The sequence below is a fragment of the Phyllopteryx taeniolatus genome, unplaced genomic scaffold (genome assembly GCF_024500385.1).
Source record: "Phyllopteryx taeniolatus isolate TA_2022b unplaced genomic scaffold, UOR_Ptae_1.2 contig_24, whole genome shotgun sequence".
In the NCBI taxonomy this organism is placed as follows: Eukaryota; Metazoa; Chordata; class Actinopteri; order Syngnathiformes; family Syngnathidae; genus Phyllopteryx; species Phyllopteryx taeniolatus.
In genome coordinates, this window is record NW_026903162.1 from 3603000 (window position 1) to 3627631 (window position 24632).

The 24632-nt window shown below is 43.5% G+C and overlaps 3 protein-coding genes across 6 annotated transcripts; 1 reads left to right on the forward strand and 2 right to left on the reverse strand.

The window, feature by feature from the left end:
* Positions 1-1124: 1124 nt before the first annotated feature.
* On the reverse strand, positions 1125-3042 carry si:ch211-260e23.9 (uncharacterized protein LOC555795 homolog). Of its 2 annotated transcripts, XM_061765004.1 has the most exons (4): positions 2888-3040; positions 1930-2059; positions 1683-1857; positions 1125-1395 (listed from the first exon to the last, which is right to left on the reverse strand). In XM_061765004.1, exons 2-4 carry the CDS (start codon positions 2045-2047, stop codon positions 1149-1151), a joined length of 540 nt encoding a protein of 179 aa, XP_061620988.1. In that variant the 5' UTR covers positions 2048-2059; positions 2888-3040; the 3' UTR covers positions 1125-1148. The 2 variants fall into 2 exon arrangements, with proteins under 2 accessions (XP_061620988.1, XP_061620987.1); XM_061765003.1 differs by having other exon boundaries at positions 1683-2059; positions 2888-3042.
* Positions 3043-3626: 584 nt separating this feature from the next.
* LOC133473343 (protein C19orf12 homolog) lies at positions 3627-7400 on the forward strand. 2 transcript variants are annotated; one of them, XM_061765005.1, is made up of 3 exons: positions 3627-3783; positions 4857-5029; positions 6989-7400. In XM_061765005.1, the coding sequence occupies exons 2-3, from the start codon at positions 4870-4872 to the stop codon at positions 7252-7254; spliced, it is 426 nt and encodes a 141-aa protein (XP_061620989.1). In that variant the 5' UTR covers positions 3627-3783; positions 4857-4869; the 3' UTR covers positions 7255-7400. The 2 variants fall into 2 exon arrangements, with proteins under 2 accessions (XP_061620989.1, XP_061620990.1); XM_061765006.1 differs by having other exon boundaries at positions 3780-3899.
* A 509-nt stretch (positions 7401-7909) lies between these two features.
* LOC133473332 (AP-2 complex subunit alpha-2-like) lies at positions 7910-20148 on the reverse strand. 2 transcript variants are annotated; one of them, XM_061764991.1, is made up of 23 exons: positions 19805-20148; positions 18664-18732; positions 18353-18495; positions 17629-17822; positions 16976-17105; positions 16506-16607; positions 16322-16430; positions 15764-15914; positions 15374-15542; positions 14722-14859; positions 14058-14240; positions 13880-13977; positions 13574-13805; positions 13074-13244; positions 12897-12983; positions 12342-12496; positions 12002-12084; positions 11370-11459; positions 11020-11143; positions 10261-10377; positions 10115-10184; positions 9826-9960; positions 7910-9745 (listed from the first exon to the last, which is right to left on the reverse strand). In XM_061764991.1, the coding sequence occupies exons 1-23, from the start codon at positions 19869-19871 to the stop codon at positions 9668-9670; spliced, it is 2895 nt and encodes a 964-aa protein (XP_061620975.1). In that variant the 5' UTR covers positions 19872-20148; the 3' UTR covers positions 7910-9667. The 2 variants fall into 2 exon arrangements, with proteins under 2 accessions (XP_061620975.1, XP_061620974.1); XM_061764990.1 differs by lacking the exons at positions 7910-9745; positions 9826-9960; positions 10115-10184; positions 10261-10377; positions 12897-12983 and having other exon boundaries at positions 11043-11459; positions 19805-20138.
* Between the last annotated feature and the right edge of the window lie 4484 nt (positions 20149-24632).

Genomic DNA, 24632 nt, shown 5'->3' on the forward strand with positions numbered 1-24632 from the left:
AAATCAAACCTAAATTTGACGAGTTAAACAAACAACTAAATATAGCCCCCCCCAAAAAAATAAAAATAATTGACTGTTGAGAATAAAAATTTTATTTTTGAGAATTTCAGAATTTTTATTTTATTTTTTTTGTAAATTAAATGAAAATAGATTTCACAAATGTTTTACTTTTTTTTTTTACTATATTGAAAATTGAATGTAGATTATTTTTTAGATTTCACCCAAAAAAATATATAATCAAAATTCAAAATTTAAAAAAAAGGAAGTTTTTAAATGAAATAACTTTCAAAAAATGAAAATTAAGTGAAACTTAAAAATTCAAAATGTTTAAAATTTCAAATGCGACGTGATTTCATAACTATTACCCCAAACAAAATTCTCCAAAAACGATTTAGTTTCATAAAGTTATTACACTAGCCTTAATTCATTAACACCAACACAAATTTGATTTAAAAAAAATATATACCTTTTTGTAAATTCATTGATTTCATAACTGTGTTGATTTTTTTTCAAGATTGGCTTTCACACAAAAATCTAATTCATCCAATTGAATTGAAAATAAAATGTTGCTTGATTTAAAAAAACTGGTAATTAAAAAATAATATACTGAGAGTTATAAATTGCTGTAAATAATTGCTTTGCATGCCCAAAAGAAACTACAAAAAAAATGTATACTATATCAACACTAAGTTGAAATAAAATGTAGCTTTTCATTAAAGAAATTGGGGGATTTAATTTTGACTTTCTTTTTGTACATTTAAGATAACTTTCAAAATTCAAAAATTAACTTGATTGGGCCCCAAAAAATAAAAATTTCTTTCAAACTTAGATTTCAAATGGAGCCTTTGAGTTTGCAGTAAATTTTGAACAAAAAATATCACAAAAAATCATATAAAAAATAAATGGGACTTTTGATTTTTCAAAATTGTCATACCAGCTAACCATCAAAAAAATGACATTTAAGTTACAATTTATTTGCATTGTTCTTTTTTTTTTACATTTTATAAATTAAAAAAAAGCATATATTTACACATCAAACGTGTGCGTAACAACCAAAAGACACAACAAACTTTACCTAATTATTACAAAGTGTACAAAACAAGCTGAGGACCTCATCATCATCATCATCATCATCAAGGGCAGCCTGTTCAATAGTTGTACGGGCGTTGGCTGGGCTGCTTGACGCGGCGCTCGGCCGCCGGCGAGCGCCGTGTCTTAACCGCCAGGTTTTGCCTGAGCAGGGCGCCCCGGCTCAGCTTCCTGCGCTCAGCCGCCGCCGTCGCGCCCCTGCCGGACGCCAGCGGAAGGCCGTCGGCGGGCAGCGGGACACCCCACGCCGCCAGACGCCACGAGACCCGACGACGCGGGACCGCCAAAGACGATGACGTGACCGGCCTGGAAACACACACAAAAAAATATATATATATCAGCCTTAACGGGAAGTGACCTATGACCTTTTGAATGTAGGGTTTTGGGCCATTTTCCCCCATTTGCCGACTTGCAAAAAGTCAGGTTTGGTTTTTTTCATGAAAATGTTTTTAGAAATTTCACTGTTTTAGCATTTTGACTGTTTTCCCCCTGAGAAAATGTTTTTTTTAAGTAATGTTTTTTATTTGTTTTAACTCCGATTTTTCAAGACAAGGAGGCGTTTTTTTTTTTCCCCGTCGTCGAGCGCGAGTCACCTGGAAGAAGCGTTTTCCTCATCTTCATCCGAACCTTCTTCTCCCTCGTCTTCTCGGTCCTCCTCGGCTCCTCCGCTCAGCCGGCGTTTCATCTGATAGACGGACATGCCGGGATGTTGGATCCGGGGGTCCTCCAGTGGGTCCGGCGCCTCGGGGGACAGGACGGGCCCCACGTCTACCACGCACAAAACCCACGTGTGTCTTCCTGGATCGCATTCAGGTGCGCGCGCGCGTTTGCGATTGTCACCTGGCAGACTGACGATGACCCAGCCTCCCTCTTCAAACTCCAGCACTTCCTCCAGAGCGTCCCGGCCCTCCTCGCATTCGCCGCCGCCGAGCAGCTGAGAAATGAGCTTGCCGATCATCGTCACGGCAACCTGGGCAACGACAAACAAGGCAACATCAAATATTAACTGAATAATGCTTTTTGTTCTCTTGTTAAAACTGGATTAAAGTGGTCAAGGGCCCCAAAATTGACTTATCAGTTCATTATAAAGGTCAAAAAGGTCATCTATATGATACAACGTTAAAAAAAACATGTAATGAAATAGAAAAAAAGAATAAAGAATATAGTACAAGTACATGTACTAATAATGACTGTCTCCCTCTTGTGGCCATCTGCGCACGACGCTTGTCAGGAGTTGTCAGACGTTTGACGTATGACGTCACAGTGACTTCAATGGCTTTTAAAAAGCAACAGATATGATCTTACCCCGGAACGTCGCCTCCAAGTGACGTAACCAACATTCGAAGGCAAACGCATCGAATTTCATTACGTCATCACATACAGTAACGGCAGTGACGTTTTTGGTTTTATCATTTTGCAAATTACTGGACAAAAGTGACTTTCAAATATACCTTTTTTGGGGATCAAAACGAGACTTATTTTTCTCGAAATTAACGTTTTGAGAAAGTCCTAATGTTGAAGAAAAACTGCATTGCGTGGCTGACCAGACTGTATGACTTAACAAATTTGATTGGGTCTTGCATAAATCGTCAACTTTAAAACCTAAGAATGACTTAAGACTTGCACGTATATTGCCTGCTATTTTGTGACATTTTGTATCCCTCATATTCACTTGTTTGGGCAACAAAAGCCCATGTGACGTCATGGCCGAGGACAAAAAGAGGAAGAAGGTTCCAGGCAGATTTGTAAAAAGTTGTCATGTTTCTCCTCAAAGATGACACGCGTGTTTTCAACTCACCTGAGGGACTGCAAAATGTCTTTTATTCTTCTTTTTCCCAAGGGCGCGGTCGTCGCGCTGAGTTGATGCTGCAGATTTGTTTTGATCGCGAGCTTGTTGTTTAGCCAAAGAGTCCGTCTCCCAGCCACGTCTACGTCATCAAGAGCCGCCCAAAAGAGGCGGGAGGCGTCACATGGACGTCTGGCGTCCTCCAGCTTTTTTCAAATCTTTGGAACTTGTTTTGTTACAATGTGTATTCAAAGTGGTTGTGATTATTTTTATTAAATACTTTTTTTTCTAAATGTTCTGTATTGATAGCTTTTGACATTGGCAAAAAAGTACACCTCATTAAAATCGGTTGAGAAATTTGCAAATTACGACTCTAATCTCATTGGACATGCATGGCCTTTGATGGTAACGTTTACCTCCCCAACATGGCCGCCACGTGTGTTCGTATCTTGACCGCAACGTCAGGCGTGCTCAGGCAGATAGTTTCTATTTTTTTGTCTTAGTAACTGTTTTGATAAAATGTGTACATTAATATTGATTCTTAATATTTGTCTATTTGATTTTTTTTTTTAATCGCCAAATCATTCTGGCCAGCGTCTTTTACGTCATCAATATCCGACCAAAAGTGTAGACTTACGGCACGTGTCCTCAAGAAGCGCGACGATGGCATATTCATTCAAGTCTTTCGAACCGTTTTGATGAAAATGTATCATAAATAGTCAGTAGTTGTTGGGTTGATGGATTTTCCTTAAATTAATACGTTTTTTTAACAAGACTAAATGGCCTTTCGTTTTGGGAGGAACCCTCTTGTCTCAACTGTTCACTCTCCGACACGATTCCGGAAGTCGTCGACAAGAGTCCCAGCAACAACGCGACCAAACTTTATTATTCCTACAACACGAGTACAGGTAAGAAAAGTGCTTTAACGACTGTTTGAACACATTCAAGTCAAATTTAATGATCGCGTTGAACCGTTTTGAAAGGCAGACGTGTTCCTTCTTCCTGACATTCGTCGAGGACGCAAGTATGAAGATGATTTAGTTGTCGTAAATTGAAAACAAAAACGAAAGCAATGTAATTCGTTACTACGAGTACTCTTGTTGCTTGAAGGTTGTTCAACTGAACCAAACGCAACTTGTTGCGCTAAGGCAGGAAAACACGCGTATCTGTTCTATTTTATTTATTTAACCTTTTATTTTAATTTGGATTGATTACGAGAAATGCAATTCTGAAAAGATTTCATGTTGCTTTGTCTTTTAGGCCTAGATTTTTTTTTTTTTTAGTGTGACAGTGTGCAGTTTGACAATTCTCTCAATGAGAGGCACAACTTGTTTGCTTCAAGCTGTTTGTCACTCCCAGTTGTAGTACGCTGTAAAACTGACACGTAAAACAAAGTTTAAAAAAAAAAAAAAAAAAAAAAAAACAGGAATGTTAATGCTAACATTCAGTAATGTGAAAAACCATACACAAGCTAACAGAAATTAGCACCGACGGCTGACAAACTGAAGCTGTACACAACAACGTGTTGCGTTAACTAATGCCCTGAAATATAGAATGCATAGTATGTTAAAACATATGTATAAAATAACAGATTGGTGGAAAAACAAATGAGTCGTGTTAGGAATGTGCTCATGGCTATACAGTATAATTTGGCATGAAAAGAAATTATTTTAACTCGAAGTCTGGTAGGACTAGTAACCTGCTCACGATGGTAAATTTAAATGCAGGTAGTCCTCAGTATATGTCTGTGCTCAACTGAACATAGTATGTTTTCTACTGAAGCAATGATAAACTTAAAAGTAAATCAGAGAGGGAAAAATAAACGTGCTGGTTTCCATGTCTGTTTTATGTTTCCCTATATATTTTTTTGAATACCGCAGGATGTATCACCAGGTTGAACATCGCAATGTGATTTCTTCCCAGTATCGTGCAGCCTTAACAGACGTGTTTCCTAAATTCTGTGTGATGTGCGTCCCCGCAGCGCTGTTAGCAAGATGGCGCCCAGGGTGAACGACGTCATGCGTCTGTGCTGCGACCTCTCTGCTCACGAGCACATCAAGGTGGCGGTCAAAAGCTCGGCCAAAGGAGCCTTGATGGCGGGCGGCAGCGCCTTCGTCGGAGGCCTGGTGGGCGGACCGCCCGGCATCGCTGTTGGTAAGAACAACTACAAACTATCTCCAATAAGCACAAACAATGTCAAGTATTGGGCGAGGGTTTTTTTTTTTTCCGTCTTTATAAAGAAGGCACTAATTGGTGGGGTTTTCATTTGCAGACATTTTCAAGTCACCGTCGGTGAAGTTAGTTCATTGGAGGGAGCACGGCAATGTATTTCTATAGCGCATTTCGCACACAAGGTAACTCAAATGTGCTTTGCAGGATTAAAAGCATTTCAAAACCAAGAAATAAACATTTAAAACCGAGAGAAAAAAAATCAATAAAAGTCGAATTACAACAGCGTACAGTGCAATAGGTATCATTTTAAAATGGAAATACCCTAAAAAGCATGAGAAAAAAGAAGAGTTTTTAGCCTGAATTTAAAAACATGCATACTTGGGCCTGACGTGACTTCTGTTGGCAACTTGTTCCATTTGTGTGCAGCATAATTGCGAAATGCTGCTTCACCACGTTTGCTTTGGACTCTGTGCTCCACTATTTGACCTGAGTCTGTCCATCTCAGAGCCCTACTGGGTTTATATTCCATGAGCATTTCTGTCATGTATTCAGGGCCTAAACCGCTTAGTGATTTATAGACCAGTAGCAGAACTTTAAAATCTATTCGGAAGCTGAATTGGAGTAATATGCTCTGACCTCTTTGTTCTGGTCAGAACCAGAGCCGCAGCATTCTGAATGAGCTTCAGCTGTTTCATGCTCTTTTTAGGGAGTCCAGTCAGAAGACCATTACAATAGTCAAGTCTACTTGAGATAAAAGCATGGATGAGCTTCTCCTGGTCTGCTTGACACATGCAAGCCTTCACTCTGGATATGTTCTTCAGATGGTAGAAGGCAGTTTTAGTCATTGAATTTATATGACTGTTGAAAGTCAGGTCGGAATCTATCAGAACACGAAGGTCTTTGGTTTTTAAAGAGAGTGAGTCCAGGTATTTACTAACAGCAATCCTCTTTTCTTTATTGGCAAAAACAATTATCTCAGTTTTGTTGTGGTTTAATTGAAGAAAATTTTGGCTCATCCAGTTATTTATCTGTTTTAGACAGTGACACAACACCTCAATTGAGCTGTAGTCATCTGGAGACACTGCTAGATATAACGGTGTGTCATCTGCATAGCTATGATAGTCAAAATTAAAGTTCTGAAGAATTCGACCCAAGGGTAGCATATGCAGGCTGAACAGGTTGATGGTTTCAGCTGCTGAACCGTTTACTCTACAGTCTACAGTACCACAGCAAACAGAGTATGAATATTATTGAAGTTCTTACTGATGATTTCAGAAAAGTGTTGCTGTCTAGCCCTGACTAACGCTTGGTTAAAATTACAAAGATTTTTTTCTGTAGAGGTCATAGTCAATTTGGAGTTTTTCTCCATTTACGTACCATTTTTTTGGGTGTTTTTACGACCCTTATTCCAAAATTAGTGGCGTACTTACCGGGGCCTTAAGATCCACTTGAAGTTACGCAAAGTATGGATTTCTGATGACTTGGCACATTTAAGGGAGCTTTTTCTTCTGAAAATAGCCACCAATGCGAGCCAGTCAGAAAGCTAACGGATGTTAATGAGGAACGGTGAAAGTGAGAAGTTACTGGAACTGGAAGACGCTGCTCTTGTCAGGACTATTTTCAGCCTGCTGGTGCAGACGCTTCTTTGCAGGAGTTATTTGCGGCAGCGGGAGGGTCTGAACGCCCCAAATAACCTGCTGCCATGACAGCAAGTGTTTGCCAACGGCTTCGTGAGCCAAAAGAAGAGAAGCTGGCCAGGGGATGCCAGCGGGTCAGAGGGGAAGGAAGGAAGGCAGGCAGAAAAGTAGGTTTTAGTGAAGGGAGGATGGATGTAAGGATGCAAGAAAAGACTTTCTGAAGGAAGCAAGGAAATCAGGAAGAGCAAAGGTGCACGTGTGGCTCTCAGGTGACCGTGTGGCCGTTCCCCTTTCCGTCCTGCAGGGGGCGTCGTGGGCAGCCTGCTGGCCGGCTGGCTGTCCAGCGGTCAGTTCCGTCCGCTCCCACAGATCCTGGCCGAGCTCCCGCCGGCGCAGCAGCGCAAACTGTGCGAGGACGTGAGCGCGGTGCTGGCCGGTCTGAACTGGACGGACGCGGCCCAGCTGGTGGCCTTGGTGATGGGCAACGCCACGTTGCAGCAGCAGGTGGTCACCGCCCTGCTCAACTACGTCACCAAGGAGCTCCGAGGCGAGGTGCGCTACAGAGACTGACGCGCCGCCTTCCAAACGACCACTTGCATCAAATTGGACTTATTTTGTCGAAAGCAACCTCGCGTTTTGATTGATCTTTACACTTTCTAATCAGCTCTGCTTGTTTATTGTGCACACTTGTCATTTTAATAAAACACTAGAATTACTTTATCTGTGTCGATTGTCGGAATTCCCGATATTACGCTGCTACGTAGCCCAAGAAAGTGTGGTCAAGCCGTGCTTTTATTTCGAAGGTCTGACTTTTGACGGGATGTATTAACACAGATGTTGCCGAGCAGACCGGGAGGCTTGTTATCGCATTGCCTTGATTGAAGTGTTTGAAATTGTTTTTAGGTATTTTTTTATGTAATCATGTGAAACATCACATTATAACAGGAAATTTGTTACAACTTTACGTTATAGCGTGATACTGAATTTATCACGTTAAAACATGGAATTTATCATGTCGCCACGTGAACTTTATCACGTCATAACGTTCGTCATACTGAACTTATCACATATGAAATTAATCACGTGATAAATTATGATTTTTTTTTTTTAATCATGAGGCAGCATTACGCTTCTGTACCGCTGTATATTTAAAAATGGTGTGAAACTTTCAAATTTCCATTCCATTACCTTCTAAATCCCCGTTAAAAGGACATACAAGCGGCCGTTTAAGAGGAGAAAGCGTTTATTTCCAAACAAAACCACTCTTAAGGCAGTGACAAGCATTAGAAAATAGAAACATCGAGTGTCTAGCATGTGAAATGCATTCAGGTAGAAGTAGTGAGGCAGTGTGCTTTGTTTCATGTAAAAGGCACCATTGGGAGCTCCAGTACTAAGTGTGTGCGCGTGTTGCTTTAAAGGTCTGCAAACAACAACAACGTGGCTACAACGCCGGTGTGTTAAAAGCACCGTCGCCATGGTAACATCATACTCACGTGCAAAATGGGGACAAGACGGCAAGAGCCTTAGTTGAATTTTAAAAAAAAATAAAAACTTTAATAGTGTGCTCAGCCCACAGGTCGGCGCATTGGAGAAGTGGACAGTTGCGAGTCAAAGGCCGTAAAGCTACAATGCCACCGGAAAGTATTCACACCCCTTCACTTTTTTTCCCCACATTTTGCTATGTTGTAGTTATTCTAAAGCAGATTTGAGTATAGTTTTCTTTTAAAATATAAAATATCCCAGAATGACAAAGTAAAAACGTTTTCAGACAAGTGTGCAAATTTATTGAAAATGTAAACATAATAGGTCCGTAAGTATTCACACCCTTGGCGTAATATTTTGTTGCAGCAATCCCAGCCTCACGTCTTCTTGGGTATGTCTCTGCGAGCTTGGCACACCTGCTTTTTCTCCCATTCTTCTCTGCAGATCCTCTCAAGGTCAGTCAGGTTGGATGGGCAGTTCCAGTAGACAGCCATTTCTAGGTCTTTCCAGGGATGTTTGATCGGATTCAAGTCCGGACTCTGGCTGGGCCACTCGAGGACAATCGCAGGCTGCTCCTGAAGCCACTCCTTTGTTATCTTGGCTGGGTGATTTGGGTCCTTGTCGTGTTTGAAGGTGAATCGACGCCCTAGTCTGAGTTCCACAGCACTCTGGAGCAAGTTATAGTGTTAGTGTTATAGTGGGATAGTGTTAGCCAGGTGATGAGCAGTGCCTCTTCTTCTCCAGATATGACACTTGCAATTCAGGTCAAAAAGTATACCAAAACGTTTCCCCAGACCAGAGAATTTTGTTTCTGCAGGTCTGAGAATCCTTAAGGTGGCCACTGTACCATAAAGGCCTGATTGGTGGAGTGCGTTAGCAATGGTTGACCTTCTGGATGGTTCTCCGACCTCTGCAAGGGAACACTGGAGCTCCGCCTTAGTGACCGTAGGGTTCTTGTTCACCTGTCTGTCTGAGGCCCTTCTTCAATGGTTAGTCAGGTCGGTCGGACGGCCAGATCTAGGAAGGGTCCCTGGTGGTTCCAAACTTCTTCCATTTCCGAATAATGGGGACCACCACAGTGCTTTTCGGGACCTTCAATGTTGCTGAAATTCTTCCCCGGATTTGTGCCTCGACACAATCCGGTCTCGGAGGCCTGCAGACAATTCCTTAGACGTCATTGCTTGGTTTCTGCTCTGATATGCACTGCCAACTATGAGACCTTATAGACTGTAGACAGCTGTGTGCCATTCCAAATGATGTTCAATCGACTGAATTTACCACAGGTGGGTACCATTCAAGTTTTAGAAGCATCTCAAGGATGATCAGTGGAAATCAGATGTCATAGCAAAGGGTGTGAATACTTAATGCAGAATAAGTCTGTAACAGAGCAAAATGTAGAAAACGTGAAGGGGTGTGAATACTTTCTGGTGGCACTCACTGTATGTGCCAAAAATAGTTTAGAAAAAAAAAAAAATAGACTTTACACTGTACAAAGAAGCTTCTAGAACTGATCTGAGAGCAGATCACAAAGTCTTTGAGACACGGTGTCACGGCTGGTCCGCAGAGTCAAACGATACATCTGATGAGAGACACACACGGACATGCACAGTTACGCACTGAGCTAACACACATATGTGTGCGTTCGTGTGTGCGTGTTACCTGCGCTTGCGTGTTGGGCTCCAGCCTGAGAAGACATCCCACCTGAGAGGTTTTGGTGTGAACCACGCCAGCTCCGACAAAGTTTGCGGCGTTGGGATCCACGCCCTCCAGCAGAGCCACGCCAAAGCCTAAAATCTAACAAGCAACAAAAATAACCACAACGGAGGTGTTAATAGGGAAAGGTAAAACAACAAAACAGAATATGTTAACTATACAAATCAGTGTCACCAAAACATTAAGCCCAACTGATTGTGTTGTTTTTTTTTTGGGCTAACTGTTGAAAGCCAACCTTGGCCTTGGTCACTTCAGTGTCCATCGGGTGTTTGGGCTTGAAGATCTTCTGGACTTCCTGCTGAGGGCTGAGAAGAGGGAAAACAAGCGAATCTGTTACGACTGATGCGGCTCTTTGGGGCGTCTCCGCGTGCGGGGGCTCACAGGCCGAGCTGCTTCCAGCGTTGGAAGAAGTCTTGTGTCGTCATCTCCGTCGGTTGGAAGAACTTGTTGAGCATCACGGGGAGTTTGATGGAGATGTTTTGTGCTGCGCCGCCGTACCTGTGCCCACCCGCAAGCACACACACAGATGTGCCAGTCTGTCCATCTCGTGTACAGTGAACGCCCGCTATATCAAAGATTTTTAAGCATTTTTTACAGTATACAGCCAAGTCCGAATTTAGAGTTGCGTGCCTTTAGTACCACATCGTGTCACAACGTGGAATTTCAGTGATAGTTTTATCGGGGAGATGAAAACAATTTTGAAATTATATTATTATTAAAGACTCCAAAGTTTCTGAAAACATTATTTTACAAGAAAAAAAAAATCCTGATGAGGGGGGGGGAGATTTTGGGAGAATCAAGTTATATTTTTACGATTCAAATTTTTTCCCCAGAAGAATTAAGTTGTATATTGACGGGAAAAAAAAGCCATCGTTTTATGAGAAAAATGCAAATTTATGGGTAAAAAAGTAATTTGTAAGCGTCATGGCAAAGGCTGTCCGTGAATACTTCTGTTATGATATTTATTTATTTTTTAAATCTCCAAAAATCATCGTCATTGTGGTTTTTGTATGTCGAAATATTAGGTGGAAAAAAATGAATTTAATCCATTCTGGAATAAGGTTGTCACATAATCAAATTTGGAAAGCGTGATCATTTTGGGATGTCCTGTATATAATAAGCGAGCGCAGGGTCGCCTACCTGAACTGGATGTTGAGTAGAGGGGCGTCGGTGAACTCCGTCACGCATTCGATGTTGAGGACTTGCTGAACCTGAGCGCCACCGTCGATCACGGGATCCACCGCCTTGGCGTGGACGTTCACATGTGGCTTCGTGATTAAAGAAAGAACCACGAAACGCCACTGCTGTTAGTAAGTTACCTGTGCTGGAAAAAAATAAATAAATCGACAACTTCTATTGCAACAATGAAGCGCACACCTGGTGTGCGTGCTTTAACCACCAGGGGGCAGTATAAAACAGACAGATGCGCACAGAGCAATGAAAAGCTGCGTTTAAAAAAAAAAAAAAAAATTTAAACTTCGAAAGGATATGAGTTTGGAGTGTGTCGTCACTGGTCACACACGAGGAGAAGCCGAGGAACTGGCTGGACGTCTTGTTGCCAAAGAACACGTACATGCGACCTGGAGGGCCCACATTGAACATGACGAGGACGCAACATTCATTCCACGTACTAGTACGCTCTTTGTCCTTATTAGGACATGGGCAATTCAGCACACTAGTACTATGACTATATCTTATCGTAAACGAGTAGAATAACTATGTGTTACTAGTGAGGCAAAACTGTATAGTAGTTGACATCTGTATGCTTTTAGTACTACTAGTGAAGGGCTACATGTGAACTAGTAGAATTTTATGTCCCTAGTAATACCAGCAGCACAGAGTTGTCCACTAGTGCACAGTTTTGCCTCACTAGTAATATGTAGAGGACAGTGGGGGGGAAATTACTAGTAAGTTGATCTACTAGCGCACTAAATTGTCTTACCAGGGAGGACAAGGAGCTTTGCATTCACGACTACTACTAGCACCAGGTACACACTTGTGTGGGCTCTCGCACATTATGTATGACAAGTTGAAGTGTTTCCAGGGGGAGGGACTTCACCCTCATTTGCATAACGTACAAGAGTCTACTGGCAAAGATCTCGGCGGAATGAACGCTGCTCACCCAGGTTCTGCCGGTACTCGGACTTCAGGCCAATCTGCAAAAGGTGATTCTCATAGAGGACACCGTTGTTCTTACACACAAACCTGCATGAACACGTAAAAAGACACACACGACAACACAACAGCGGGGTTTAGGCGTGTTCGAAGATCAATGCTGAAAACGTGTAAGGACTTAAGAACTATGTAGTACTGAATTGTGGAGATAAAGCGTTAAAACTGCTTTTCACCATTTCAGCCTTACTGATTTTTGGGGGCCGTGGCTAAAACGACATATCGGCGTCCGGCATGAGTTGCCCCTCCTCCACTATTAAAGAACTTGTATTAGTTTTAGTGGGACAAACCTGCCGAAACTCTCGTCAGACACGTCGGGCACAGGCGGGGAGGCGAAGGCGGGCTCCGGCGTGGCGTCCGAGAAGACGTCCACCAGCAGACTGGAGTTGGCGGCGGCGGCGGGTGAGTTCAGGTTGAGCAGGTCGTTGAAGGGATGCGCTGAGTTCTGGGTGGGATGCGTGAGACAAAATTCATCTCGAAAGAAAACAGACTCTTGCTTTCTCACAAAACAACGTTCATGCAGAGTTTACGCTGTGTCGTGCAGAGCCGCAGCAAGCGCACTTGCTAAACTCGACAATGACAAGCAAAGTCGGGATGTTTTAAACCCAAAAAAGAGCTCACGTATTGTATGCAGCACTCCATGCTATCGGCACAAATAAATGAATCGTTAACATGCATATTTTAGCAAATCACAACACCGTAAACATTGTTAAGCCTCATCTTATATGCAATCATGGGCCACAACGTTAGGCACACATCATTCTATGTTGGCTCTCATTAGGTCGTGCAGCTGCATCTTAAGCGGGGGGGGGGGGGGCACAGATAATGCTACAGTCGGGATGTACCATCGTGCCGGCAGAGAGCATGATGGGAACAGAGTGGGCGGGACGGGGCCTGTTGGCGAGAGGCGCCATCATCAGTGAAGGAGAGGACTGACGGAGGGAGGAAAAAGCAGGGAAAAAGAAGAAGTGAAAGTCAGCGTGCAGACAAAAGCAAAGCGAGCACGTGAAGTTTGGCGCTACCGTGGTGGCGGCGTCGCCGTTCTCGCCGTTGCAGTGTTCCGTAGCGCCGTTCACGTTGCGCCGCGTGTCGTCGATGCCGGGCAGATTGCCGGGTCCCTTCTTCTTCTTCAACTTAGCCAGGATGGAAGACTCCCTCTCTGGAAAAGGAGGCATTTCTTCCAAGACGGTGGCCTGTGGTGCAAAACAGCTTTTTAAAGTTCTTCTTGAAATCCAAAGCTCCATCAGATTGGAATAGTTTGCCAGCTGACCTAAGCGCTATCACGGCAATGCCTTTGTTTAAACACTCCGGTTACTTTTCTTTCAAATAGACTATATTGTAGATTTTAAAGCACTATTTTTTTGATGGGCTTCTACAGTATACAGGCAAGTTCTTTTTGGCATTTGTTTTGCTCGTGATGTACGACAGGACCCCGCTCAGAAACAAGATGATACATCTCTAGGGGTTTATCCGAATAAAAATGTACGAGAGGAGTGGCAGCTGAAGACATGAAGCGTGATACCAGGATGTCCGTGGTGGCGATGCAGCTGAGCCTCAGGTACTCCACGGCCCTCTGCTGCAGCTCCACGTCGGCGTTGCGGAGCTGGCTGTCTGAGCGCAGAACCTCCTGGATGGTGCCCTTCACCTCCGGGAACAGGTTGATGAACTTGATGTAGGCGGACAGCAGCAGCGCCCGCGTAGGCACCGAGCACAGGTGGAACTTCGAGTGCAGCAGGTTGAACTGGACCAGCGGGCTGAAGACAACCCCCCCCCCATTTGATTGTTTAGCAAGTGTATTACAGCAAGTGAACATAACTACCACATGTACCTGGAGCGCGGATCTCCAGCAATCAGGTTGCCAAACTCCCCCAGGATGTAGCCTCCCACTTTGACCAGGTTCTCGTGGCAGGCGGGCGCCTGAAGAGCCTACGGGGGGATTCGCCGATGGTGAGATGGAAGTCCAGGGCCACGTCTCGAGACACACGCGCCGGCTCGTCGGCGCTCACCTCAAAGACGGTCTTGGCGGCGTAGCCCTGCACGTCGTCTCTGTTGATGACGATCTGGATGACGCGATACCACACCTCCTCGCTCACGTGGTCCCCGGCGAGGCGGATGAGGTTGAGGATGGTGTCCACGTACCAGGTGTAGTCCACCGCGTACTTCTCGGCCAGGATGGCCACCTTGAGCACCTGGAGGGGAGGAAACCGGCGTTGAAAATTGGATTTCTCAAAGTCTACACACCCCTGTTCAAATATGTTACCTAAAAAAAAAAACAAATTTTACAGGAGGGAAGTAAAAATAAACGGATGAGTTGATGCAGTTGGTTACACGAGTGTGCACATCTTCATAAGTGGGGATGTGACGTGCGTGTTCCAAATGAACATTCAAAGTTGTTAAACGAGAGTCAGCACACACCTGCCTTACAAAGTGCATCTGATTAACCCCCCCCCAAAAAAAAAGTTCACCTCTTGTAGTAAGTAGCCTTTTCCTAACAAGAACCACGGCATTGGCGTAACCGTGGGGAGTGATAAAAGTCTGTGTTTGAAACCTCCTCCGGCAAGATGGCTGCACGTTCAAAAGTTGGTACTGCGCAAGTTACTTTCTCAAAAATTGATTGATGGATATATTTTTTATAGTGGAGTGCAATCTTAACAAGTAAGCGTGACGTACTATCTCCTCTCGGATGGAGTAGTCGGCGTTCTCCAGGTAGCTCAGCATCTCCGCCACGATCTGCTTGGCGTTGCTGCGGTCGCACATGGCGTAGAGGAGGTCCACCGCACGCTGGCGAACGCTCACGTCTCGCTCCGTCTGCCACAAAGACACGCGGCAACAAGATCGTTCCAGGCTAATCTGATGACTACCGTAACAGAGCGTGCAACATAAGCGACAGAAAGCCAAAGATCTACACATGTAAAGATTCATTTCATAGGTAGTAGTTTGCAAGCTATCATTTTGAAAGAGGTCTAACTATAAAGTATACGTTTTTATAAATGTGCTTTATTAAATTAAGTAGAACATGTTATTTCTCGGTTATGATTTAATTCATGTATAATGTACACACATTTTAGCACATTTAACAGCAAAGAGCTTATTCTTTGCTCGACTCACTGTTCCTTTATGCGCTAGTCGAGCTTTTCAAGATGAATTCCAAAAATAAAAACTTTTTTTTTTTTTCTTCTTCTTCTTCCCAAGTGTGTTTGAATTACAATACGTCGTGATGATCGTCGCACTACATCATTTTTAAATCAGCGTGCAGTACTTTTTCAGTTTTGTTTCTGCAATTGTTCAAAGAGCAGCAGCGCAGCAGCAGGCGTGCGCTGACCTTGAGAGCGTTAATGACGGTGTCGATGTGCGTCTTGACGGCCTCGTGGGAGAACTCGGAGCTGGCCAGGGTGCACATGCTCTCCAAGGCCAAGTAGCGCAGGTTGGTCTCACGGTGCTGCAGGAACTGACCCAGCTGGTTGCACGCTCGCACCAGCAGCGTGGGCTCACTGCAGTCAGTCGAGAAGAAGAAATGGAATTCCCGTTGCAATTAGATTTGTGTATTTATGTTATGTTGCAAACATGTCAATAACTGTTTCTGTCATGGTTTGAGTCGAGGTAAGCAGCAGTAGTCGTCAACCGCATTCTGCCACCCGGAAGTACATCGGTGCCTAATCTTTCCAAACACTATCAAATGGTCTATTGAGTGTTTTGCTGCTGAGAGTTGGACCTGTCATGGTGGATGATGAGCGAAATGGCTTCAAAGAGAACGGCGTTCTTGGCGTTGGAGTGCTGAACCTTCTTGGACTTGGGAGGGTCCTGGGCTTTGTTCAAGATGGTCTCCACACATTCTGTCAAGCGACTTCGCAGCGCCGTGTCCTCTGTGGAAGACAACCGGAAGACCACTCACTCGCTTTCACTCACTTCACTTCAGGGAAGATGTTCGTTTGACAGCGGACTGCACTGCAGTGGTAGAACAGCGCATTTAGTATTTCAACAATTTCCTATAATGTTCATTATTATAGCTAACAAAAACCCCTGAGAAATATCTCAACAATCAGAATACGAAATAAATAATCAAAATGATTTAGAATATAAATATTAGGTATGAGTGGGCTTTCTTAAAAGTATTTTCCTTCGTGTTTAATACAGCTGTGCAATGCGAGTTCCACTTTTGGAATGTTAATACAGACAATACAATCGGTGTTAGTAATCACATCACATCTGCGTAGGTGAGGACTTGAGCGCACGCACACGCGCGAGATGTCATGAGGACAAGAATACGTACCAGGCGGAGGGTAGCACTGCAGCAGTCTCAGCAGTTTAACGGAGAGCCACGGCGCCGCCACAAAGTAGTACGTGTAGTCCTGAAGGTCGATGGACGCCGACGTCACAATCTGCGCAAAAATGTTTTCTATAAAAGCTTATTTTTATTTTTTTTTCCCCCCAGCTAGCTGCCCAGCGACACCCACCCTGCTGAGTCGGGCCACCGCCAACGACACGGACGTTTTGAACTCGTCCGGACTCTTTTGGGCCAGCCTGCTGATGAGGCTGGTGGCTGCTGTCACGACACCCTGAAAACACACAAACGGGTCTTTGCAGAACACCTGCGTGACATCGCAAGTTGAAAACTCAAGTGGATGGATTTTAAATTACATTTCAATTCATACTTTAAATCATCCAGCCATCCTTTTTTACTTCCACTTAAATCATATCTGTCAGATATCAAGTATTGGAATTGGTATCAGTATCGGCAATACCAAACGTATCGCCCTTCATCCGGCTTAAATATATTGGGTGGATTTTGAGTTGCATTTGGATTTATACTCCATATGTACATTTATTTGGTAGATAGGAAGAAGCAATCCTGCCAGCCTTCAAGACAAAAGGCCTTGCGTAAGCTTTGCCACCATCAGGCGGGCGTGGGTGAGCAAAGTGTTACCAGGTGCTGGTCGTTGAGCAGGTGGACCACCCTGGACGTCCACTCGCCCATGCACACCAGGTCAGGTGACGTCCTGTTCAGGCGCAGAAGGCAAAGCGCCGCACTCTGCTTCACACTGTCCATGGTGTCCCTAAACACAATCTTGCGATTAGAAACATCTAGCTGGAATGGTATGAGAATACAGTTACATTGTTTTCAAGAAAAGTGACAAGAACAAAGTCAGATCTTGTCGAGGAAGTCACAATCTTGCGAGAGAAAAAAAAAGCTCGGATTTTTCCCAAGTTTGTGACAAAGTCAAAGTTTTCAGAGGGGAAAGTCATATTTTAACAATTTTACAAAAATACAACTGTAAGCATTCCATTCTGGAAAAGAGCCCTTTATTCGCTAAAAAAAATAGGACTGCATTCTTTTGTTCGTGAAAAAAAAAAAAAAAAACAGGACAATAGTAACAATAAAAAGTTAAAGGGGTAAAATGAGAATAAAGCCGTATTTTGCCAAGATAAGGTTGTGGTATTATGATATTAAAGTTTTGCTGAATGGAGGGAAAAAGAAATATATTAAAAATAAAATTTAAAAAAAGACAATTCTCATTCATTCTGTAACTGGTTGATTTTTTTGGGGGGGCGCGTCGGTCCCCATACGAACACACGCACCCGGCCACGAGGATGCGGGGGATGTCGTTGGCGAAGGCCTCGGCCATCTCGCGGCTGCCCACGTTGGCGATGCAGTGAAGCGCCAGGTTCATGAAGGTGGGGTTGCGGCTCCTCAGGTCGTTCTTGATGGCGTTGTTGATGAGGCGGATCAGGTCACTGTTGGAGTTGACCAGCACCGAGATGAACAGGTAACCCTGAAGGCAACACGAGGCAAAATGACACCGTCGCAGTCTGCTTTCATGGAGGACAACAGTAAACTGAGGATATTTGTTGTTGACAGGATGAAATTGCGAGGATATGGACAATTTTAAGTTAAACTCTAAACAATCGATTATCAAACTAGTTTTATTGTTGCGCCTCTCGTCACAACGGTGTCGCAGGAACGGAACTTCCGCATCTTTCAGCGCGGGAGACAATGTCATTTTCAAAAGCTTCCACTTCAACACCCCTCATAAAGTTCGAATTTTTGCTCTCCAAAGCGTAAACGCGAGGCCAAAACCAAATTTTACCGCACGTCCCTGAAGAATTTCACAGAGTGGGGGAAAGAAAAAAAAACACGAAAACAAGCTTGTTGGTTGGTTGAACAAGACAAATTTTGTCAGCAACAGCAATGATATATAAAATATGAGTTAATATTTAAAGTGCAGTACATTTCTTTTTCCACAGCGGCTATGCAGTGAATTTGGTAAGACCCCGTAGGTCTTAAGGGAACACGTGGGCTTACAATTTGTTTCTCCGTGTACTTGTTGGAGCTGAGCAGGTTGACGGCCTCCATGTGCCCAAAGTCGATATCGTGGCCCAGAAGGAAGATGAAGAGCAGCTTGCACACATACTTTTTCTTGCTGTAGCCGTCGAGAGCCTTGTCGCCTGTACACACACACACGTGCAACACAACGTCAGCCTATTGCCAGGAAGGAGACATATTGTTTGTGTTCCTGATATAAGCTATAGATAAAAACAGATTTTTGACTGTTGTGAGTGCGTTTGGAAAATACTGTGGTGTTTGGTATGTACACACTTATCATGTCCACTTACCTTTAAATTTTGATCGGATGTTGGCCAGTTCCTTGTTGATCCTCTTGATCTCTGCCTCTTTACTTTTACCTGTAAACAAATACAACAATACAAAATTACAACAACAAAGATCATCAACTTCTGTTTGGGTCACGTCCTGTTTTCAGCAGATGATTGACAGTCAAGGCTAAATCGCATTTTGTTGACTATTTCAAGACTTTGATGCCTGGGGTCGCTGTTGTGACTGTTAATAATGTGACGTTTTAACAAAATGGTAATGTAAATATGACACCAAAACCATGTATGACTCGCACTTGTCATGAAATCAATCATCTACAAAGTTGAGTTCGCTATGAATTCATGTATTAAACTGAGTTAAATAGGGATAAATGAGTACAATTAGCACAGCGACTTTGTGAAAAGTTATTTTCAACACTTATCTGTAGAGCTGAGTGATTATCGAATATTTCCAGTTTATTAGTCAGGATAGTTCTTTTTTTTTATCATTTCAAATTTTCATTTATTATGGACTAAGTTAACGTACATAGGGCTGCAACTATTTCTGGAATTACATGATTATTTCTGTCATTTAAAATGAAATAGTTGCCGATTAATCGTTGACTTTTTTCACATTACCTGTAACGAAAATAATATTTAATATCACTCTCCTGTTTCTGTCATTTGTTTTTGTCGTAACTGTTAATCTTACGACATCTGAATAACTATACTAAAATTAAAAAAAATAAAAATATGATACCTCAACAACGTATGACTCGAAGCTATCATCTTCAAGTTAGCAAGTAGCGGTTAAATCGAGTAACTAGTGACAAGTGAGTCCAAACCTAACGTTTGTGACCCTTTCTTGTCAGGACTTTCCAAGACTTGAAAGTGTGACATTTGTGTTAAAAGTGTGTGGCGGTCACGCCCTACGTCGTGACGTTAGAGGCTAGCAGCTAACAGCTAGCAGCTAACAGCTAGCAGCTAACAGCTAATTAGTTGGTCGGCTAGCTGTCAAAAAGTCACGAATTTGCATTTCCAAGTTGCGACTGAAGAGCGTCCGCACCCCAGGAAACAACAGAAATCACTCAATGACGTCCAGAAGCGACTCCTCGTCTCCAGTTGAACACTTCGTCAAGTCTTGTTTATTCGGCGGCGAACTTACAGTTCCTGATGTCGGAGATGAAGACGGCCAGGCCGCGCATTCCGTCCCCTTTCGACACCGCCGGCATTCCGTCGTCGCCCCGCTAAGGTCACACGTTCCGGCCCCTCGTCCACACTCGTTCCCAGCGGCCAGGCGGGCAGGCAGGAGACGCCGGCGTTCCGCGCTGTATTTTGGCCGGCCAGCAAGCGACAGCGGGCGGCTTGAGCGTCCCCGCAACGATCGAGACAGACAGGAAGCAGACGGGGCCGCGATCCGTACCGAGACACACGCGCCCTCATTCGGGCCGCGATCCGTACCGAGACACACGCACCCTCACTCGGGCCACGTTCCATTGGGTCTTGACACACGGCTGAGCAGAGTTTTTGGACCAGACAGATTTTTGGCATCCAAGATTGCGCCGACACAGGTGGACGCCTCTGTAACGTGCTCTCTTGTATTCACTTTTAAACCAAATACCCCCCTAACAATTTTTTTTTATCTCTCTAGGTACCACCGTGATGCCCAACATTAAAATACAGTAACTAGAAGGTACAAGGTACTTTTATTGTCAATTCTTCAATATGCGTAAAACATACAGAGGATTGAAATTACGGTACTCAAGGCCCCGCGGCGCTACAGAAGACGGTATACAAATAATAACATCAATCTTCTTCTTTTCCTTTGGGCTTGTCCCTTTAAAGGTCGCCACAGCCCGTCATCCTTTTCCATGTCGGACTTTCTCCTGCATCCTCCTCTCGAACACCAACTGCTCTCATGTCTTCCCTCATGACATCCATCAACCTTCTCTTTGGTCTTCCTCTTGCTCTCTTGACTGGCAGCTCCATTGCTCTGGACGGTTGACCCCAAGTATTTCAAGTCCTCCACCCTTGCTATCTCTTCTCCCTGTAGCCTCACTCTTCCCCCACCACCCCTCTCATTCATGCACATATATTCTGTCTTACTTCAGCTAATCTTCATTCCTCTGCTTTCCAGTGCATGCCTCCATCTTTCTCACTGTTCCTCCACCTGCTCCCTGGTTTCACTGCAGATCACAATGTCATCCGCAAACATCACGGTCCACGGGGATTCCAGTCTAACCTCATCTGTCAGCTTATCCATCACCACTACAAACACGAAGGGGCTCAGGGCTCATCCCTGATGCAGTCCCAGCTCTACCTTTAACTTCTTTGTCACACCTACAACACACCTCACCACTGTTCTGCTGCCCTCGTACATGTCCTGTATTATTCTAACATACTTCTCTGCCACTCCAGACCTCCGCATGCAGTACCACAGTTCCTCTCTGGGTACTCTGTCATAGGCTTTCTCCAGATCTCCAAAGATACAATGTATCTCCTTCTGACCTTCTCTGTACTTTTCCATCAACATCCTCAAGGCAAATAATGCATCTGTGGTAGTTTTTCTAGGCATGAAACCATACTGTTGCTTGCCAATACTCACTTCTGTCCTGAGTCTAGCCTCCACTACTCTTTCCCATAACTTCATTGTGTGGCTCATCAACTCTGTAGTTCCCGCTGCTCTGCACATCACCCTTGTTCTCATTATCACGTGACATTTCAATACACATCAGTTGTTTCTTCTTTTAGGAGTGACAAGTATTCATCGCTTAGCATGATGCCAGAAACATACTTAGTCGCCATTTTAGTCATCATGCCGCAAAGATAAGGAAAGATGCAACCAGTAAATAGGCAAAACAATAATAGAATTATTAGAATTGGAGTGAAAATTTTGAGGAGGCCAATCGTCCATCCGCCAGATGTAAACTTCCGCTTTATGACTTTGACGAGGACCCAGTCACCAGGTTTGATGGGCGTTTAGCCCTCCTGCAAAGACAAAGGCTCATCCGGCAGCTGGTTGCACATTGCTACTTCTTTAGCTTTTAATAATTTCCTCATATAGTCACTTAGATCAATATTTTGCATTTGTTCAGGAGTTATTGGAAAATCAGTTACTGGAAATTTACAACCCCAATTCCAATAAAGTTGGAACGTTGTGTTAAACAAATAAAAACAGAAAACAATGATTTGAAAATCATGTTCAACCTATATTTAATTGAATACACTACAAAGACAAGATATTTAATCTTCAAACTGATAAACTTGATTGTTTTTAGCAAATATTCATGAACTTGGAATTTTATGGCTGCAACATGTTCCAAAAAAGCTGGGACAGGGTCAGGTTTACCGCTGTGTTACATCACCTTTTCTTTTAACAACATTCAATAAACATTTGGGAACTGAGGACACTAATTGCTGAAGCTTTGTAGGTGGAATTCTTTCCCATTCTTGCTCGATGTACAGCTTCAGCTGTTCAACAGTCCGGGGTATTTTACGCTTCATAATGCGTCACACATTTTCAATGGGAGACAGGTCTGGACTGCAGGCAGGCCAGTCTAGTACCCGCACTCTTTTACTACAAAGCCACGCTGCTGTAACACATGCATAATGTGCTTTGGGATTGTCTAGCTGAAATAAGCAGGGGCGTCCATGAAAAAGACGTCGCTTGGATGGCAGCATATGTTTCTCCAAAACCTGTATGTACCTTTCAGCATTAATGGTGCCTTCACAGATGTGTAAGTTACCCATGCCATTGGCACTAACACAGCCCCATAGCATCACAGATGCTGGCTTTTGAACTTTGCGTCCATAAGAGTCCGGATGGTTCTTTTCCTCTTTGGCCCGGAGGACACGACGTCCACAATTTCCAAAAACAATTTGAAATGTGGACTCGTCGGACCACAGAACACTGTTCCACTTTGCGTCAGTCCATCTTAGATGAGCTCGGGCTCAGAGAAGCCGGCGGCGTTTCTGGGTGTTGTTGATGAATGGCTTTTGCTTTGCATAGTAGAGTTTCAAGTTGCACTTACGGATGTAGCGCCGAACTGTATTTACTGACATTGGTTTTCTGAAGTGTTCCTGAGCCCACGCGGTGATATCCTTTACACTTTGATGTCGGTTTTTGATGCAGCGCCGCCTGAGGGATCGAAGGTCACGGGCATTCAATGTTGTTTTTCGGCCTTGCCGCTTACATGCAGTGATTTCTCCAGATTCTCTGAACCTTTTCATGATATTATGGACCATAGATGATGAAATCCCTAAATTCCTTGCAATTGTACGTTGAGGAACATTGTCCTTTAACTGTTGGACTTATTTTCTCACGCACTTGTTCCCAAAGAGGTGAACCTCGCCCCATCTTTGCTTGTGAATGACTGAGCAATTCAGGGAAGCTCCTTTTCTGCCCAATCATGGCACCCACCTGGTCCCAATAAGCCTGTTCACCTGTGGGATGTTTCAAACAGGTGTTTGATGAGCATTCCTCAACTTTCTCAGTCTTTTTTGCCACCTGTCCCAGCTTTTTTTGAACGTGTTGCAGCTATAAAATTCTAAGTTCATGATTATTTGCTAAAAAAAAAATAAACATGATCAGTTTGAACATTATATCATATCTTGTCTTTGTAGTGTATTCAAATAAATATAGGTTGAACAATTTGAAAATTGTTGTATTCTGTTTTTATTTATGTTTAACACAACGTCCCAACTTCATTGGAATTGGGGTTGTAAATGGTCCAAATAATTTGTGGTATCCCATATTGTGGGATGATGTGTTTACAGCAATATCTGTATTGTTTTGATCTGTTCAACTCAATGAAATCCATGTGTATCATGTGGAACAGATATTTTGCTTGAGGAAACTGCCCTCTTTTCGGTCTAACATTTCCTTGTGAGTTATGTTTAGCACAGATCACGCATGGGAATCCGTCTGCAACAAAGTGATACTCTATTATCTGCGCCAACCCTCCTGTTGAGACATGGCAAAGCCCATGGCTCATAATTGCTGCCCATTTGAATAGGCCTTTTGGAAGCACTGGTCTTGAGCCATGTGTATGTGTATTTATTTCCTTCAAATGTAAAATGTAAGTGTCAGCTATGTGTTGCCCTGATATGCCATCCTAGATAGGTTCTCCACAGATGTACATTTTTACTGTATTCTATTCTTTTGTCAGTTGTAGGTTTCCAATCTGTGGCTTTTTCTTTTTAGCCACATTTTCTGCATGTCTAGCATGGTTCATAAAGTCATCTAAGCTTTGGGTTGGCATGCTCACATTATGCTTTCTAATCCACTCTCTTACTTCTGCTTTCATGCCTGTCAATATGACATTTTTCAATTGCCATTGGTACGCGCCTCCTGGTTGACCGTCATCTATTATGCTGCTGTTTGTAAAGCTTTGTAAAGCCGATGCTACACTATTGGGCCGATGCTACACTCCCTCCTTCTCTCTGTTGTTGAGTCTCATCATCCTCCCTCTGCACATTCCACTGATCCTTCATGTTTTTGTTTCATGTATTTTTCATCACCAGCCAATTCCCTGCCAGCTTGGCTTTTGCAACAACAATTTCCCATAATTAACTATGACAACAGTGCAGCAAACAGAGTGAAAATCTCTCAGTGGAGCTTGTTCGTTTTAGATTCACCTTTTGACTGCAAGAAATATCAACGACTTATCACTTGCCACCTACTACAACAAACGACAGTCTTACGTTAACACCGTCAGGTTTCCGGCTGCCCGCTGCTTTAGTGACTCGTTGCATTCATACTACACACACTCCCACTCTTTCACACCTCAACCCTTCCCGTGTACCGCGGAGCCTTTTTAACTACGTGCGGGACTGTACCCCATGTTTTCTATTGGACAGGACACTGTACTCCACGTTTTTGATTAAGTGCCGGACTTAAAAACCACTTTTTCGATTAAGTGAGCGCTTTAAACTCCACTTTTAAGTACGTGCGGGACTACAAACCCTCCTTTCTGGTCGAGGCCGGGACTTCC

Bases quoted from the DNA above. Each gene is read 5' to 3' on its own strand.
- si:ch211-260e23.9 (XM_061765003.1), bottom strand. From the start codon at position 2,047: ATGATCGGCAAGCTCATTTCTCAGCTGCTCGGCGGCGGCGAATGCGAG. The intron at 1,396-1,682 runs GTGACTCGCGCT...GTGTGTTTCCAG, and splicing joins GAGGAAAACGCTTCTTCCAG to GCCGGTCACGTCATCGTCTT.
- LOC133473343 (XM_061765005.1), top strand. From the start codon at position 4,870: ATGGCGCCCAGGGTGAACGACGTCATGCGTCTGTGCTGCGACCTCTCT. The intron at 5,030-6,988 runs GTAAGAACAACT...TCCGTCCTGCAG, and splicing joins ACCGCCCGGCATCGCTGTTG to GGGGCGTCGTGGGCAGCCTG.
- LOC133473332 (XM_061764991.1), bottom strand. From the start codon at position 19,871: ATGCCGGCGGTGTCGAAAGGGGACGGAATGCGCGGCCTGGCCGTCTTC. The intron at 18,496-18,663 runs GTAAGTGGACAT...GTGTGTGTACAG, and splicing joins CATCCGATCAAAATTTAAAG to GCGACAAGGCTCTCGACGGC. The intron at 10,378-11,019 runs GTAGGCGACCCT...GGGTGGGCACAG, and splicing joins CTACTCAACATCCAGTTCAG to GTACGGCGGCGCAGCACAAA.